At 49.9% G+C, this 18,058-nt stretch overlaps 1 protein-coding gene and 1 long non-coding RNA gene across 2 annotated transcripts; one reads left to right on the plus strand and one right to left on the minus strand.

The window, feature by feature from the left end:
- The first annotated feature begins 1,597 nt into the window (after window positions 1-1,597).
- Window positions 1,598-7,844, plus strand: LOC115945345 (uncharacterized). Its single transcript, XR_004079708.2, has 3 exons — window positions 1,598-2,852; window positions 4,838-5,003; window positions 5,628-7,844. It is a non-coding gene; the product is annotated as an uncharacterized lncRNA (long non-coding RNA).
- On the minus strand, window positions 3,366-16,965 carry GLYCTK (glycerate kinase). Its single transcript, XM_005142271.3, has 6 exons — window positions 16,798-16,965; window positions 14,699-14,745; window positions 9,357-9,751; window positions 8,864-9,015; window positions 7,178-7,353; window positions 3,366-6,574 (listed from the first exon to the last, which is right to left on the minus strand). The coding sequence occupies exons 3-6, from the start codon at window positions 9,641-9,643 to the stop codon at window positions 5,675-5,677; spliced, it is 1,515 nt and encodes a 504-aa protein (XP_005142328.2). The 5' UTR covers window positions 9,644-9,751; window positions 14,699-14,745; window positions 16,798-16,965; the 3' UTR covers window positions 3,366-5,674.
- Between the last annotated feature and the right edge of the window lie 1,093 nt (window positions 16,966-18,058).

Below are 18,058 nucleotides of genomic sequence, written 5' to 3' on the forward strand. Positions count from 1 at the left end.
GGCATTTTTGTATCGGGGAAACTTTTGCCAGGAGAAGCTGTGGGATGCCTGGGAAGGGACAACCCTGTTGTAGCCAAACCTGAGTTCCTTATGGCTAGTCCTCTGCCACGGAACTCCAGTGGGGAGCTGTGGGTCAGCCTCCCACTGCTTGTGGCTTCAGTTGCTGTGCGAGGGATGAACAGCACCACCAGGGTTTGAAGCTCCCCACTTTCTGCTTTCCCTCCACCCTGTGCTCCTGGTTTATATCACACAGCTCACCCTGAGAATCGCTTGTGTTAGATTAGGTGAGAGACTGGAGTTATCTTCCCTTTATTTATTAGGGTAATTATACCTAATGATTCACATGCTCGTGGAGAGCAATTAGTCCCAAATACAGTGTTCTTACCCAGCCTGGGCACAGTGATTCACAAGCGTGTCTTTTCGCACAGTTCATCAGATGATGATCCCTCGATGTCTGATCCGGTTTGGAGGCAGTTAAGGAGCGATCAAGGACCCGGTGGCACCATCACTGAGCCCAGCTCACTGTGGTGCGGTCACTGCTGCTCACCTGTGTGGGGTTTGCTGGGGGTTTTGGTTGGCTCCAGCTCCTGGAGCTGTGAGATTTGTGCTGTTTGAAGAGCAAAAGGGTCTCATCTGGCAATGGCTGTGGCACAACCTGGACAAGGGAGAGCCAGGGCTGCCCCCTCCAGGCTAGGGATGACCCCTACATCTCCCAGACCATGGCAGTGGCATGGCCTGACCCTCGCCTCTTCACAGCTCTCGGAGCGGGGGGGAGAGCTTAGGAAACGCTGATGTGGACAGGAAACCCTCTGGGTTTCGCACTGAGAAGGCTCCTCAGTGAGTGTTCACTGGGCAATAGCTCCTTGGCCCCATTCCACCCACTTCCACCTTCCCAGCTGAGGATCCCTGCTCACACAGTGAGCTGGGAGCTGCTCTAATGGGCTGCCAGGGGCTGGTTCTCTGACAGCCAGGCGCTGACAGCTCCCTGCAACCCTCTAGGCTCTCTTTGATCAGACAGCAGAGGATGCTCTGACCACTACGGGGAGGGGGCTGGTCCATTTTCAGTCCCCCCACCAGGCATTTCTGATGGTGTTGGGGGTTGCCCTGGTGGAGCTTATAAAGCTCTGGGGACAATGGTGCTGGTAAGCAAAGTCTGCAGGCTGGAGGAGCCCCTATAGGGTGGTGTTTTGGGATGGGCAGGAGGGGGAGGTGTGGGTGTACCACAGGGTAAGTCTTAGCTCCAAGGGGGGCCTGGGGTGGGAAGCCTCTCTGAGCTGACAGCAAGTTCTGACACCCCACAGAGATCCCTCTCCATGGCTCTGGGGCCTCCCATGCTTCCTGCTGGCTGAAACATTGCCTCTCTTCTCTGTTTGATGCAGGGCTCCTCTGCCTCCCCATGGACCCTGCACAGAGGCTGGGGGGGCTCCCCAGGGCACAGCCACATCCCAGTGGGGTCTGTGGCAAGCACTGCAGAGGGACTGGCCAGCACAGAGCAACTCGCAGCCTGCTGTCTTGTATGGCTTTTTATTCCTATGTGATTAAACATCCCACTTCATATAGGGATTGAAGCCGTGCAATACGCCAGGTCCTACAGCGGAGAACAGCCCCTGTGCCATGGAGCCAGCCTCGGGGGAGCCACCAAAGCTGTATCCTGGTGTGCTGGAGAAGGGCTGCTGGCCTCAGCCTGGGCTCTGTCCTGCCCCCCAGCCTCATGGGGGGCAGGTAAGGGGTCCCAAGCTGCTTTGGGGTGAGGCCAGCACAAGCCCATTCCTTGCATTGCACCACCTTGCAAGGATATGCTTGATTCTGCACCAGAAATACTCCAGGAGATGGGTGACAGCATCTGAGTGCAGACACTGGAAGGAGGCGATGCCAACAGGACATGGTAAGAGGAGAAAGGAGCCTGGGAATGGTCACGGTAGCAAGTGTTGTCCCAAGCATGATGCGTTTTGAAGTTTCTCAAGAGGCCCCAGCCGCTCTTCCAAGGTTTGCATTAAATCTGTCACATTAGTGAAAGTAGTGAGAATTGTGGCTTGTGGAGATGAAAGGCAGCCCCCTTCCAGCCCTCCATAAAGAAAGGACCCCCTTAACACCTAGTGAAATATTAGCCATTAATCAGGCTCCATGAAAATAAAACCATCCACATCTATCATTATTGGATCCTTAATGAAGTGATAATGGGAATGCTGGGGAGCTGTGATATTAATGTCTCCTAAGAGGCAAGAGCAGAGCCAAGGGCTGCAGCCAGGATTTTTAATTTACTGCCAAAAGCCCATGCTGTTAATAATGCTGTTACTTCTCCTGGCCATTAGCACTGTTTGGCTGTGAGCAGCCCACTTAGGAGAGCAAATCAACCCCAAACACACCTGTGATTTACTCCCCTGCTCCCTGCCCAGCAGTGGGTGTGCTTTTCCCCAGTGGTAGTCCCTGTATCCCCTGCCAGGGAGCTGTTGGCCATCCTCACCCATCTCCCTCCTTCCTGGAGGCTGGCTGGTGGAGAATATTGCCCTTACATTAAAGAGGGAAGGGATTGAGAGCATCCAAACCAAGCAGCTCTTACTGTCTTCACTGTGTCTGTGACTTGTCTCCCTAGGCACAAGCACATCGGAGCAGGGATGGCATGGAGCTGGTTTCAGCATGGCCTGCATGCTGGAACCCCTCATTGTGTGTAACCATAGTTGCACTTCATGTTTCATTTGCCTGGATATGCTCACATGATGCCAATATCCCATCCAGGACAGTGCAGCAAGCCCGAAGCCCTGTTCAGCTGCTGTGACTCAGTCAAGTTCCCAATGGGAAGCTCATTGCTCCTCCAGGCTCTGACAGCCCAGAGTCAAATCATCACTTGGCAGGTGAGTGATGCTGTTGTGTCTTTAGATGCAAGTGTTATCTCTCAAATTCATTGCCAGTCCTGATCACTGCAGCCAAATGGGTGCTGGGTCATGCATGGGGTGTTTTGCTGTCAGCAAAGGGACTGCAGGGCAGAGGAAGCTGGCTCTGGACTGGAGCAGTAACAGGCAATTCTGTGCTAAGCATTGACCATAGGAATAAACCTGTGCCTTGTTTATGAGGGCTGCATGCAGTTCAAAGCTCCTTTCCTCCCTAGGCAGAAGATGCATAGGGTTCACCTAAGGAATCCAGCAGAAATTGAGTTTTGATCTGTCTAGGTAGAAGCATCAGAAGAGGAGAAGTGTTTTGGTAACCTGGGTGTTCTTGGTCAACCTCCCCTTGCCCTGTTATCTTCTCATTAGAAAAGGCAACAAGAACAAAACCTGTATACGGAGGCCAGGCAAATGTAGATGTGAAGTGCACTTCAAACAGCTCCATCCTTTCAACAAACCTTTTATTAGCCTTTTTTCCTCCCAAGCACAAACTCTTTTTAATCACTAGTGAAAAGCCACTGTTCTGAAGGGAAGGACAGGGTATGTGTGGTAGGCATTTCTCAGGAGAAGCCAGCAAATGGGAGCCCAAGGTCTTATGGACTTGACAAGAGATGTAGCACAAGCAGCAGCTCCAAGGACTACAGTGCTCAGCAATGAGGCAGGGTGCAGAGCACAGGGTATGGTGCCCCTGTGACAGTGTACCTAGGCTGGCTGGAGATGCCAGTGGCCCTCGCACCAGACATGCCAGCCCAAAACTGGAGTCACACTGGATTTCACTGGAGAACTGGACAGGAAGCATTAACAATATTTTGGAGCCAGCTTTAGCCTGTTATCATGGCTGCAGCCCATCTTTTTTTGCTGTATCAATGCACATGTTAGTGCCCCAAAGTGCTGGCATGCTGGGCATGGAGGAGCTGACCTGCCAGCAACCTCTGGACTAAAACACACAGCACAAAGCAGCTTCTCCTGTGCAACCACCACCTGACATAGCAGGGGCACCGTGAGCTCTGTAACACTTGGCAGGTTTTCACCAGCAGATCTCAAAGCTGTTTGCCAGCATGAGCAAGTTCAGGCATGTTACAGAAGACCTTCAGACTCACAGGACAAATGAGATGTGTGGATGAGTTCAACCCACTGGGATAAGACCAGGGTTTTGAAATCTCCAGGCCTGTGCCTTGACATTGCCCCTTGGCTGTGGCCCAGACAGTCCAGCTGCCAGCCTGGCATTGATACCAGGCCCCATGATGGTCCTGCTGATATCCCTACTTGTTAGAGACTGGCTTCAAAACCAAAGCAGGATGTGTTGCATCCTTCTCAAATCCACCCTCTGATCCATCTTGGAGCAGGGCGCAGAACGACTGCAGTGAGACACCACGACTCACGGTGTTGGTGCGACACTGTATTTATGTCACGAGATGAGATCAGCCACAGAGAGTCTGGAAAGAGTCTGAGTCAAGTGTGTCCTATTAAATTAGGGCTGGATTTTCAAAGGAGCTCAGCTTCTACTTAGGCTCTGTAACAATCGGGCAGATACTCAGTTGGACATGTTGGGTCATACTGGCTGCTGAGCTGAAGTCCTTTGAATATCCAGCCAAAACCATCACCATGCCTGTTGCTACAGGCAGAATCCTTCTGAAATCCCATCCCACTGTAGGCTCCATGTCCTGGGAAACCCAGCTCATCTCTGATCTCCCACATATGTGCTGCAGTAAGTGATGAAACTGTGATAAACACCTCATCCTCATACATGCGGGGGAGCAGCTCCCTGTCAGAGCACAGCTCCAGCAGCTTTGCCCTTTGATCAGCTCAGCAGCATGGGTCAGGAGAGCTGAGCATGAAGGTTTCCTTGCCTTTTGTTCTGTGGAATTAGCAGAGTTAATCAGAGTGACAGCGACTTCTGCCTCGGTGCAGGAGAAAGGTCAGTGGCTCAGACTGGCTGCGTGACTGTTTTCTAGGCAGTTGGAAAACAACACCGTGGAAGCTCACAGCACACATGCTGCTGGCACAGAGGATCTCCCAACAGGGATCAGCAGGGATGATGTTCCTGCAGAGAGAAGGACCCCCCTCAGCTGGCTTGCTGCTGAAAATCAGCTATCCCCATCCTTGTGCTGCACAGTGAAGGTACACCGCCCTCTGTCACTGTTCTGTGCACTGCTTGTGCCACGTGTCCAGTACCAAGCACTTCTCTGCCAATGTGCCCCTTAGCTACACTGGTGTGCATCACGCTGGGCTTGAGGTCTCTGTTGAGGTACACTGGTGTGGGAGGAGCTGCAGGGCACTGGAGTGGGTGCTGGGTGTCCCCTTCTAACCATGTTCCCCCAGCACCTCCTTGCCTTGAGCTGGGCAGGCTTTGCCATTGCTTTTACATCCTTTGGTCTCTGTAATGCACTTCTGTGAAACTGCATAAGCCCACTGCTGAGCTGCTCTTGAGGTGCAACAGCTGCGGAGAGGGCTCTCACTGGCAGCCCTACCATGGCTTTCATTTCCTCACATGATTTAACTACATTTGAAGCAGTCACAAGTGTGGTGGCTCTCAGCAGTAGTGTTAAATGTGGCCTCTACGTCTGTAATGTGACCTCTTATCTCCCTCTGATCCCAATTACAAGTGCTTGCTTTTGCTGTGGATGTCCACTCCTGTGTCTAATTAGTGGACTATTTCTGACAAAGACAGTAGCACCCTCAAAAGCAAGCCCTAATTTAAGTAGTTTACATTTGTCTGCAGTGTTGATGCCTTCCTTTAACCAGGGTCCTAATTAAATGCATCTGGATATCTGCAGAGGGACCTCTCAGGATCATTCCATGGCTCTAATTAAAATGGCCTGGATGTCCATGACATTGGTGCCTGTCAATCCTGTCACCAGGAGGTGATGCCCACCTTGGAACTGGCTGAAGAAGGCATAGGAGTTGTTGCTGCTAAGGAAAGCCTCCACATCAAGGCCCTCCCGCAATGCCTCAGTCACCAGCTCTGGGCTGCAGAAAGCTCCTGCTGCCTCCGTTGGCCCATCCTGCCCATCTGTTCCACCGCTGAGGAAGAAGATCTCGCACCTCTGTGGGGAGCTGCTGGCTTCCATGGTCTGTGCCTTGTGCAGCCCCAGCCCCACTCGCAGGACCAGCTCCTGGTTCCTCCCTCCCTTGCCGGTTCCTTGGAGCTGGACTGTGGTTTCTCCACCAGCCAGGATGCACACTGGTGTTTTAGACCCCAATCCTCGCAGGGCCTCTAGAAATTCAGCAAGGTTCAAACCTGGGATCTGTAGCTCTGCCACCAGCTGCAGGAGATCCTGCCTCACCTCATCACTCTGGGGCCCTTCTCCGAGGCCGGCAAAGCCCAGGCAGAGCAGCTGGATGAGCTGGCAGTACAGCATGGCAACACGGCCAACGTCCCCACACACTGCTGCGCTCAGAACCAGCGTGGTGTAGCCCAGGCCCTCAGCTTGGCGTTTGGCCTCGTCTAGAGCCAGCCTGTTTGACCCGATGATGATGTTGCAAACGTGGGAGAAGTCTTCTGGAGCAGTGGGCTTGGTGGGAGAGCTGGACAGGACCGTTTCCACTGACTTGGGCAGACTGTGCAGCAGGTTGTATTTGGTGAGTATCTGAAGGCAGTCTTGGACAGTGTGGGAGCTGGCAGCAGTGGGGCCGCTTGCTATGATGTCCAGGGGGTCACCAATCACATCAGAAAGGATGAGGCTCACCACCTACAAAAAGAAATGCCCACAGATTCTTGTGGGAGGCAGAGCATGCAAGAGCCCTGCCATAAGTGCTGCTCTGAGTTACACTTGTGCCACCCTCATGTCAAAGTAGATGGAAATGGGTAGATGTTGGACCATTTCTGGTTTATGGTCCTGTGAGTGTCACCTTGCCCTTGAACCCACAACTCTACAACATCCTTTGAAGCTGGACCATCACGTTGAAAAATGTAACCCGTGACACTGCACTTATCAGCGCACTTACAGCCTAGTGTGGGTTCAGCTGAGAACAGCCCCTAGGGAGTGCCATGTTGGACTCTGTGGTGGAGCACCAGCACACTGGAAGTGCCTGCTGCAGGAGGGCTGGGGTCTGCTGAGAGTGGTGTGATGGGACAGCCAACACATGCCAAGTCTGACATTTGCCTCTTCCATCTCTGTCTTCCTAAGAGTTTGGGTCCTTGGTGAAATCTGAGCCACAGTACCCAAACAGTGTGTAAAGGCTGTTCACTCAGTGAGGAGAAAACCCCCCCAGTGCTTAGGTCAGTTGATTAAACCCCTATTTTAGGGGCCGATGGGTGATCCCTGGGCAAGCAGGGGCTTCTTCTCCATTACCTGTGCAGGATATGAGAGCCGGGCCAGCCCTCCACCCTTCAGCAAGGAGAGAGTCTTCCGGACAACATTCAGCTCCTGTATGGCAGCTCCTTGGGAAGCCAGCATCTTTGTGAGTTTCTCCTTCTCTTTGAGGAGGATGGGAGGGATGGGAGCAGGCAGTAGGGCTGATCCACCCCCTAGGATGCAGAAGAGATGGCAAGGACATCAGGATAGCAGGAAAACAACAGAATGAAAGCAAGGCTGTTCAACACTTGGCCTTTCCTCTTCCCTCATGAGTGCATAGAGAGAAGGCAAAGGTCACTGGGGACTATGCTAACATCTCTGGATAATTCAGTCTTCACTGATGGGTTTTAATCACAGTTGTCCTGCACTGCCTGCACTCAGCTACACTTCATTTGGGCAGTGTAAACCTCGCTGCACGCCTGCAGTGGTGTGGGGACAGCAAAGAAGGGCCATCGATTACTATCCCAACTACATCATATATAGTGAATCATCTGATACAAGCGGGCACTGGAAATGCAGAAAGAAGGTAGGTTCTAAAGGAAAAGTGGAATGGATAGAAAATACGGAGTAGAAAGGAGCAAGATCTGAGCAGAGAATGAACATGCACAGAAGTACAGCTGAAAGCTACTGTCAAAAGGCAAAGCCTGTTCAGAGGTTTGAGACAAACCAGCATCAATAAAACATGATGAGCAAGAAAAACAAATGCAAATGCTTATGTTTCAGTCAATAGCCAGGGATCTAGCTGAGAGGCAGGAGCAGTTGGGGACCGGCTGCTGTGTGGGAGTGCACATGCATAGGGAGTTGCATCCACGGGGAGATCCTGTACAGGCTCCCTGAAGGGCTGAGGAGTCTCTTGGAGATTCCTGTAGCCAAAGAACAGGAGGAAGCCCAGCAAGTGCAGCTAGATTCCAGTCGCTGGGGTGTTTGCCTAATGCCACTACTCTCTCTGCACCAGATCAGGCTCCAGCATCCACAGAGGAACAGTCACTGAGCAGAGACCAAGGCGTTTCTCCAGCACTGCTCCAAGCCCCTGCATGCTTTTGACCTGTGACACTTGCTCACCCAGCTGAGCTCAAGCTCAGGTGATGTCACTGCATTCCTCTGATGCACAATATTTGCCTTCCTTACACATCCCTGGACCCAGCAGCCAGGACCTGGGTGTGTTCAGGGCTAACTCTGCAAGGTGTGTAGCTCATTGTGTTGGAATGTGGGGGCCTTGTTTCCATTGGCCAGGAAGCAGCAAAGCCCTAGGAAGGGTCACTCCCAAATCTCAGCTTACAGACTTGCACCCCTGTACAAGTTTGGAGCATGCAAGTACACCAAGTGCTTGCTTCTCCAAGTCTGTATCCCCAAATATAAGGAGGGGGCAGGAGGAAAGCATCTTCTTGCTAAGGGGTGAGAGCAGCTGGCAGGCTGTGCCCAGAGGTGTCATCTCACAGTGGTGGCATGACCTCAGTACCCAGCCTGTGCAGCCAGTGCTGGGAGGCAGTGTGTCCACTGCAGCAGCAGGTAACTCCGTGCCCTCCCCTGCTGCATCCCTAGAGAAAGGCTATGCAGGAGAGAGGTGCATTGACAGAGGTGCAAGTGCCAGTGCTGAAAGGGCTGGCACAGCACAGTGCTCCCACATGGGCAGGCAGCTGGAGGGCCCCCAGCAGAGCCTATTCCCTAGGATCCCTATGGTACCTGAGATGAGCACGAGGAGCAGGTCATCTGCAGTCAGACCCTCTGCCAGTTCCTGGATGGCAAGTGCTCCCTTCAGAGCCTCTGCATCTGGGAGGTTGTTCTTGGCACCTTCGATGACCTGGATTTTGCTGTGTGGTTTCAGCAGCATCTCCCTGGTGAGGTAAGAGAGGCAATCACACCACTGACATGTGCACCTTCACAGGCAGCTGGGCTGTCACTCAGCAGAGAAATGGGTCTGCTGCACCAGAGGTGCACAATGAGTGACCAAGACAGGGAGGTGGCCTTTGCTGAACGTCTCCTCCACAGGCCTGTGGAGGCAGTGCATCCAGCACAAGAGATGGGCTGTGTCATTGGTGACTAATGTGGTGTGGTGGATGGGGTGGGCACCAGAGCGAGGGTAGCTGGAACGGACTGAATGGGTCACAGCAACATTGCACAGAGGATAAATCTGTCAGCCTCCCCCCAGGAAATGTACAGGCATGGTCCCCCTTACTGCATTCCTGCTCGCCGCAGGCTCTCCTGGATGCCCAGTGGCACATTGATGATCCCCCGAACCAGGTGGTCTCCCAGGATCTCTTCTGCTGCCGCAGCCATCCCCAGCACAGCTTTGCCAAAACCTACCAGGTACAGGTTCCTCTTCACTGGGAAGGCCCTGCCCTTCACCAGCAGCTGAGGGCACCCATCCTTCTGGAGTTTCAGAGCCCTCTTCAGCATCGGAGCGGGCCGGACAGTACCCACTGCACTGCAGAAGAGGGTCAGTGCATGCTCACGGAGGGACATGCTGCACAGGTGGCCAGGCTGAGTCAATCTGTTCAGTGAGGTGGGCTTGGACACCTTCTGCCAACGCCAGCAAGACCTTAAGAGCTGGGGTTGCTGACACCCTCCAACCTGCAAGAGAATGTGAACAGTTTTGCTAGTAGAAGAGCCAGGGCTGACACAGAGAGAGCAGGGAGGGCAAAACATCAACCATGGAGCTCTAGCTCTTGTTTCCTCTAGGTTAAGGTGCTATACCAACAGCACTTTCAAACTCCTTTTCAGTCAGGTGGAAGGCAAAGGCGGTGTCACATTCAAGCTACTTGTCAGCTTGTGGTTCCCTGCAATCCCATCACCTCCCACAGGGAAGGTGAGTCCTGCCAGCCAGCTTCTCCATCATTGTACATTTGCACTGGTAGGCCATCATTTCTATTTGTTCAGTGGTTGATGCCTTTCCAAACTGTGGAAGATGTTCTCTGTCCTGGAGAGAGCAGGGCATCTGAGTGGAACAGCTTTTCGCTATGTTAACTCCCCTGCTCGTGCCAGCCAAAGGCTGATGTCATTCTCTGGCTGCACATTGCCCCATGTGTCCCTGCAGCATCAGGCATGGACTCGAGAGAAACAACAGGTTTGCTGACTGCCTGATCCCTTACTGCTGGTGGCCACAGAGAAACATGTAATGAGGTTTCCCAACTGTCCAGCAAATTAACACAAGGCTTCATTTGCCTTTACTTTTTAGTCCTTTATTATCCATTAAAATCACATTTAAAGCTCAAGTAAGGACTCAGATCAGGCAAAGTTGCCAGCCGTGTCTGCAATAGCCCATTTGAGCTAGACTCCACGGAGTATTAGCATTATATGCAACAGATCTGCTTGTGGACAGAAAGATCTCAACTGCTCGAGGGCAGGCACTTGTCTTGACAGAGGAAAGGCAGCCCCTGCCAGCACACTTGCATCTATTCCCTCCCAGCATTTCTCTTTCTTTCTGTTAACTGGCAGCAAGTTCAGTGCTGCTTTCTCAGGATCAAAGATCCTTGTGATCTGTGTCTCTTCTGCTCATGCTAATTATGGTGCTGGCAATTAAGACAGGGTGCCAGGAGGCTGAAGCAGCCTAGCAACACAAGGGATCACAGACCCATTCGAATTACCTGAGAGAGTTAATCTTCACTCTAGTAAATGGATGTGTTTCAGTGCAAGGCCAGTGGTTGGCTTCTTCTGGGAGAGCTCATGAGTCCAGAGGTCTCTTTGTCCTAATACTCTCATAGCACTGCAAGGTGTTAATCATTAAGCCAGGCAAGCTTCCCAACAGCTCCTCTGGATCTAAATCTGCCTTATTTTGCTGCAAGGACCCAAAGGCTCTGTGAAAACCTCTATGCAAGCACCTTCTCAGACAGTGAAACCTGGACACACTCCGAAGTCTAAAAGACAAAGGACTTGCAGGTAAAACTATATGGAGAAGCACAGGTCTGCCAGGGGAAAAAAATAATCCAAGAATCATTTAAGTTGTAAAAGACCCTTAAGATCAAGTCTAATTGTAAATGATTCAATGCTTAGAAGATTTTAAAGGTAAAACCCCAAAGCATATGAATTACCTGACTACATTCCCTTTAGATACTGTCCAGAAGGACTGGCTTTTCAGTCACAAAGAATAAAAGGCAGAGTTCCTGACCACTTCTGTGACTAGACTCTTAAACTTCATGGCAGCTAATGCTGCCAGCAGGTCAAAGCACAGATCCTCAGCCCTCTTACAGTGAAGGCCAGAGCAACTGTGCTAACACCAGTGACTTCAGCTGTGCGCCTCTCAGGAACTGAGATTAGCATCTCCATTCCCAGCAGGTCTCTGATCCACCTGGCAGCACAATGCAATCAGGAAGGTGTTACAAAACAGAGGTGCACTGCACCCCAGGTTGCCTCGCCTGAGCTGAGAGACAGGGTTTGCAGCAGTGGTTGGAGAAAAGGCTTAAATGGAGCCAGGGGAGTTTAAAAAAACTAATCCCCAAAGCTTTTAACAAGCTCTGTCTCTGCCTTGATGTTTCTGTGCATGGCTGACCCTGAAGAGCAGGGGAATTGAGCACAACCAGACCTGCAACTGTGGCTCCTGTCACACTCCGCTCAGCTCCGACTCCAGACACGACACAGCAGGCGTGAGTTGTTTAAAAGCAATCCTCTCCTACTGGAGCTGAGAAAAAGAAATGCCAGCTTAATTCATCTGGCACTCGTGTGCACACTGCTAATGCTTGCTCTGGAAAGCGTTTCACTACAATAGCAGGCATGTAATTTCTTTTCTGCACTCTGAACTCAGATTATATTTTAACCATCAGGGCCTGATCCAGAGCCTGTTGAAGTCAGCATGTGTCTTTCTACTGCTCCTAAGGATTTTACAGCATACTGCCTGATGCTGAGCTCGGTGCACAGGTGTAAACATAGAGTAAATCTAGTGTAAAACCCCCTTGCAGTCAGAAGACTTTACACCAACACAACAGGGAGCTGAATCTGGCACAGGCCCATTAGCTTTGGAGGTCTCAGTGTGTAACTCTGCTCCTTGTCAGCTCTGATTAGACACACAGGCTCACTGGAGGCTACCCTTGGAATGGGGGTGCTGCTAATGATGCCACAAATCCATTTTTATGTAATTTATTTATACAGTCTCAGGCACTGGGTACTAAACATCATCAGGGACCAGCTATAAGTCAGTGCTGTGTATTCCACTGTAGATATTAACAAAAATTAAAACTCCTACTCATTTCTCTAGGGCTTTAAAAACAAAAATCAAGAGAACTGAACATCACCCCACACCAAAGCATAGGCAGCCTTGGAAAGAAAGATAACCCAAATGGCAGCTCTTGAGCTACCTCAGGATAGTGAGTCTAGAATTTATGTTATTGCCAGTTAGCTGCTCTGTATTGCACATGGAGAAATTACATCCTCACATCCCTGCATTTTCCTCTTCCCACTGCTGGATGGGAAGAATCTGGGTTGGGAGAAGGGGCTGATGATGTGGCTCATGTTGCTTCATGCAGTAATCTTTGTTCCCCGATTTCTCAGGGAAATCACATAGGGATGAATGAGCCCTCTTCTATATGGATATAAGATGGCATATTATAGGCATCAGTGGTGCTCAGGTTTACACCTTCCCTTTGTTCGTGCTCAGAATAATCTGGAGTTTGGGTATAGATAGTCTTTTGAAAAGTTGGGAGAAAAATGATGCTGAGAATTGCCTGTTCCAAAGAGAGCAGGAACACTATAAGGGGTTTAGATTAATCCCCTTTAAATGAAAACTTCTTCAGCTTTCATTGATGAATAATGTTCTCCATCTACATACTTGCTTGCATTACCATTAGAAATTCTTTCTTCATAGGGCTCCTCCTAAGACTGCACTGTTAACTCTCACCACAAAAAGCAGCAAACCCCCAGCTCCTCATTTTCACTTTCTCTGGGAAAGAGGGAGGGAGATGAGCTGGATTCTGATAAAATACAGGCAAAGTGCTCGTTTGCATTACCTTTCATTAACTTTTTAATTAAAGCAATCCTGCAGGCAAGGAGCCAAAGTCAGAAGGAGACAGAAACAATCAGCACTGGGAGCAGAAATGTGGTAAGCTGCCAGGTAAATTGGATGGTGGCATGAGACCAAAAGCATGGACATAGGGGGGTGTAGTCTGAGCCATAAACTTGGAGTCACACTGGGGGAAAAAAAGGTGAACAAATGAGCTGGCCATGCCCATGCAGTGAGAAAAATGAACCAGCACCTTGCTCCATAGCATGTATTTGAAAGCCAGAAAAATATTCCCTTCTAGGAGCCAGCCTGCCATTGCTGGGCAGAGCTGAGCTATTCCAGGTGCTGTGGTTAGAGGTTTGTTCAAAGGTTTGCATGACGGGCTTGTGGTTTTCTTGAAGCTGGAGCAATTGCGCTTGCTGCAGGCCAATGCAATCACACATCCCAAGCGTTTCAGGTGCTGCAAGATCAGAGGATGCTGTACATTAATGCTCCAGGATGTCTAATTGGACTGAGATCTTCAGGGGCCTAAATTAGCTTCTTCTTAATGTCATCAGGACTTCTCTGGGTTTCCCCCAGTGTGGCAGTGGTTGGTGGCTGGCCCACTGTGTACAGGGTCAACTCCAAAATCCCTGAGGGGCTCGGAAAGTGTTTGTGATGTCGCTCGATCAAATCCCAAGTGTTCCAGGATAATTTTGAGCTCAAGCTCTAAAGACAGATTACGTCTTTGTTACAGTAGTAAACCACCAGACACAGCAAGTTTTAGCAGTTCTCTTGCTACTCATTTTTCTTGTTGCACCACTTTCTTCTGGCCTCTCAGTATGTAAATTACTGTTAGGCTCACCAAGGCTCACAGCTTCCATCTTTCATGCCTTGCCATGGGAATTTACCTATGAAGCACAACAGAGCGCAGATTGTACTGCCTTAAACTCCCTTGTTCCCACTTACTGACACATCTTTTCTATCATTTGATATATCAACTTTAATTTGCCTGGTGAGCCCTGCTCAAACTCAAACTTGCTGCTCCAGATGGTCCCAAAAGCATTATGAGAAAACATTCCAGAAGATGCACGGAACCCAGGAGGAAAGCAAAGCAGTGAAGGTTTGTTCCAAGTGACTATTCTGGGAGGATTAGAGGGGGATTTTTTGAGACTAATCTCTTTAAATGAAAATTTCAGAATTTGATTAATTTTTTAATCTGCACATGGATTTGCATAAAATTACTGCACTGCCTCATTCATTGTGTGAAAGAGAAAATGTCTGCAGCCAGGATGGTCTGGTCAGCTATGAAGTGTCCAGCACACAAGTGGGTGTGCAAAGACAGGGTGAAAAGTCCTTTTGCTCCCACTCCCTGTGGTGCTTCTGCATCCATAACTGGGAAAGAAGATGAGGGTGGACAGTAGCAAAATGATGAGACCAGAGAGCTGCCCTTGCAGGCAGGCAAGGGAGAAAGTAGGATGGAGTCTGAATACCTGTGTTTCAAGAACATGCTGAGCTCTGGAAAACCAGGGAGTCCTAATTTCCAATGCGTGGCCTTCTATATGTTTCTTGGAAAAGAAATATGTTGCTCTCATGACTGATTTACTCACCAGGAAGGTGTCAACAGCATCTCTTTGCCTTTGATGGGGAACGTAGCCTAAGGCCAAACACAGGGATGATAAGTGTTCTGTTCAGCATTTTATATATATAGATCAGTATCATTAGTAAAAAAAATTAACTGGATTTGACATATGCATCTTACTAGTTTTTCTAGGTCATACTCCCTTCACTCCCTATATACCTTTTGGAAATGATTTTCCCATGCACTGGGGATTGCAGGGAGGAAATATTTTTCACTGAAAAATCATTCTGTAGCTCAATGCAGACCAGCACTACCCTCAAGCCAACCCATGCCAAGTCCACTTCCTTTCATGCTGTAATTTCTCAAACTCCCTATTCTGAGTGAACTTGCAATCAAAGTTGAGAGCCATTTAAAGTACAGCAAAGGATCAGAGTATTCTAGAGAAGATGAAAGATGCCAGCCTTGAGGACTGGAATAATAGAAAGGGGTCGAAATTCAGGACTGCAAAATACAAGGTCATGCTCCCTGGGATTAATAGCAAAAAATTATGAGCTCTTCAGTTGGAAACAACATCAGAGGAGGAAGAGCCAGGAATATTAATCAGTCACAGGATGACAATTACAGCTGCCCTCTAGGCTGAGACAAGAGGCTGTGGGAACAGCGGAAAGCAGCAGATGTAATCTACCTTGACTCTAGTGAGGTTTTTGACACCATTTTCATGAGCACACTGAAGAAGTGTGGGCTGGGCAAACACACTGTTGGATTCGTTGAGAAACAGCTGGAGCACTGGGCTCAGAGAAATCAGTGGCTCAGGGCCCAGTTGACAGCTGATAATCAACAAGGACTCTGCTGGGGTTGATGTCACCTTGCAGCTTCATTATGGAGGGTAGCACAAAGGGCTTGATTTGGGAGAGGTGCTGCTGGAACCACCTTCCAGACGAACTGTGATAAACTCAAAGACAGGGCCAACAGAAACCTCGTGTCACTCAGCAAGGAGAAGTATGAAGTTTTGCTGCTGGGGCAGGATGCCCCTGCGCATCAGGGCAGTCTGGGAACCAAATGGTGCAACCCAATAGCAGCTACAACGACTTGAAGGGTGGTTATAAAGACAGCAGCTATGAACCCTTCTTAGTAGTGGCAGAAAGTATAAGTAAGGAACAATGGCCAGAATTTGCAAGTCAGGACATTCACATTGGACATGATTGAAGAGTTCTTTACAGGGAGGGTCGCACAGAACTGGATCAGGCCACTCAGAGAAGCTGTGGTCTCCACACTAGGTGGTTTTCAGGGTTTGCCTAGACAAAGCCATAGCCAAGCCGACCTTGTGCTGGTGACCATCCTGCACTGAGCAGTGTGGAGCAGGTAGCTCCAGGGGTCCCTTCTCCCCACAATTCTGCAATTCCATGTGGTAACAGCAGGGCCAGAGCTCAGTGGTCTTGAGCATCATGCTTCGTTTCAAGAGCCCATAAAGAGAAGCCAAGTTGTAGGATACAAGCCCCACTCCACATAAGTGTTAAGTCATAACTGTTACCCACAGAGAGTCATCACCCCCGCAGAGTTCAACAGAAACACATTGACCTGAGCAGTGTTGTTTCCAGAAGCATCTCTCTAAAATTCACAAGCACCCATCTGAGCAAGCACAGGTCTGTTTGTATTGTGCAGGTTACAGTGGTATCTAATATTGAAATGCACATGTAGAATGACTGCATTTGATCAATATTATTCAAGTAGCAATTAAGCATTTTTTCCATTAACTAGGGCCATTATCCATAATGCCTACTTAATATGACATTTTGCTAGCAGATCCAATTATCCCGCCACATAAATTCCAGCTTGGTATAAACTGACAAACAAAGTTCCAACCATTGGGAACAAAGGCAGAAGAAAGAATAAAAAGGGTGTGACAAAATATCAAATCAACAACCCACAGTGTTATACAACTGTAAAACTAAGCTAAGTATTGTAGGTGTTTTGAAGTAAATTGTCTTATGATGGTATCAGTGAGTCACCTTCAGGGCCGACATCCGATAATCCAGGCTTTGATCATGCAAGTCACAGTGCACAAGAATTCTGTGCTTCCCTAAAACCTCCCATCACACAGAGATCAGCTGTGGGGTTTGCACTGACCTGCAACAGCGCAGCTGACCCCGAGACCTCAGAAGCAACAAAGGTGTCTTGTGTTGAGAGTCCCCAGACACCGGTGTGAAAATCCTGCCTCCGTATCACAGTAACACGGGTGAATCATTCCGATCCCATCACAGCACGAAGGGGTGAGTCAGGTTAGACGGCTAAACCTGTAACGGTGAACAGTGGGAGCAAGTAATCTGAGAGAAGACTTTTGTTTCACTAAATCGTGTCTGCACATAAAATAAGCATGTTTGAAGGACGAGCACACAGACCTTTGGCAGCAGTTCCGGAGTTACTGTTGTTTGACCACAGGAGGGCAATATTATTCTGTAAGCAAAATCAAACTATTCTGGAGACTGAGCGGAAAATGCCATTAGCATTTATGAAGGCATCTGTGTTTTGTTGGGTGTTTTGATTCTGAGTTTCTGAGAGGTAGAAATGACAAAAGAGCTGGTGTTCTAAAGTTGAACTAGTAGGGCACTGGCAATCTTTGGGGGTGGGGGAGATTCTCACAGCTGCTGTTACACCCCAGGAATAACTTATTAAGGTAAGAGATGTACAAAAACATGAATACAGAGCCTGACATCGGGATTCATGATAGAAAAGAGTAGAGTTCCAACGTGTCTGTGACGGAGCACCAGCCTCAAACGCCAAGGTGCCTTTCTCACAGGCTGTGTGATGCTCATCTCTACCTGACATCCTACGGGACGTGAGCTGGGGTGTTCCTGTAGCACTGCTCAGGGCCCACGGTTTGGAAGAATAAATAATACCGAGAAACAAAGATGTGTAATAATTGGGCTGGGGAAGGCTTGGATGGGGTATTGGGAAAAACGGCTTCACCAAAAGGGTGAAGCACTGAATGAGTCTTCCCAGGGAAGTGGTGAAGTCACCATCCCTGGTGGCATTTCAAAGCCCTGTACATGCAGCACCTCGGGACATGGTTTAGTGGCGGACACTTGGCAGCTCTGGGGTAGCGCTCGGACTTGATAATCCCAAACGTCTTTCCCAACCTAAACACTTGTATGACTGCACGAAGGCAGAAGCACAGAGCGATGAAGCCGTCACTGTGGTGTGAAGGAGGGGGACGGGGCTCAAACACCTGCGGGAAGCGCTCCACCCCCCCCCGGTTCTCCGTGACCGGACGAGGCCGGCGCAGGCCGCGTCCCCCCCCCGGCAGCGGACAACCGGTAACACCGGAACCCGGCGGCGACTGCGCAGCCGCACCTCACGTGCTCGAGCGGCGCGGCTCCGGCACTGCCCA

The sequence above is a fragment of the Melopsittacus undulatus genome, chromosome 9, assembly GCF_012275295.1.
Source record: "Melopsittacus undulatus isolate bMelUnd1 chromosome 9, bMelUnd1.mat.Z, whole genome shotgun sequence".
Classification (NCBI taxonomy): Eukaryota; Metazoa; Chordata; class Aves; order Psittaciformes; family Psittaculidae; genus Melopsittacus; species Melopsittacus undulatus.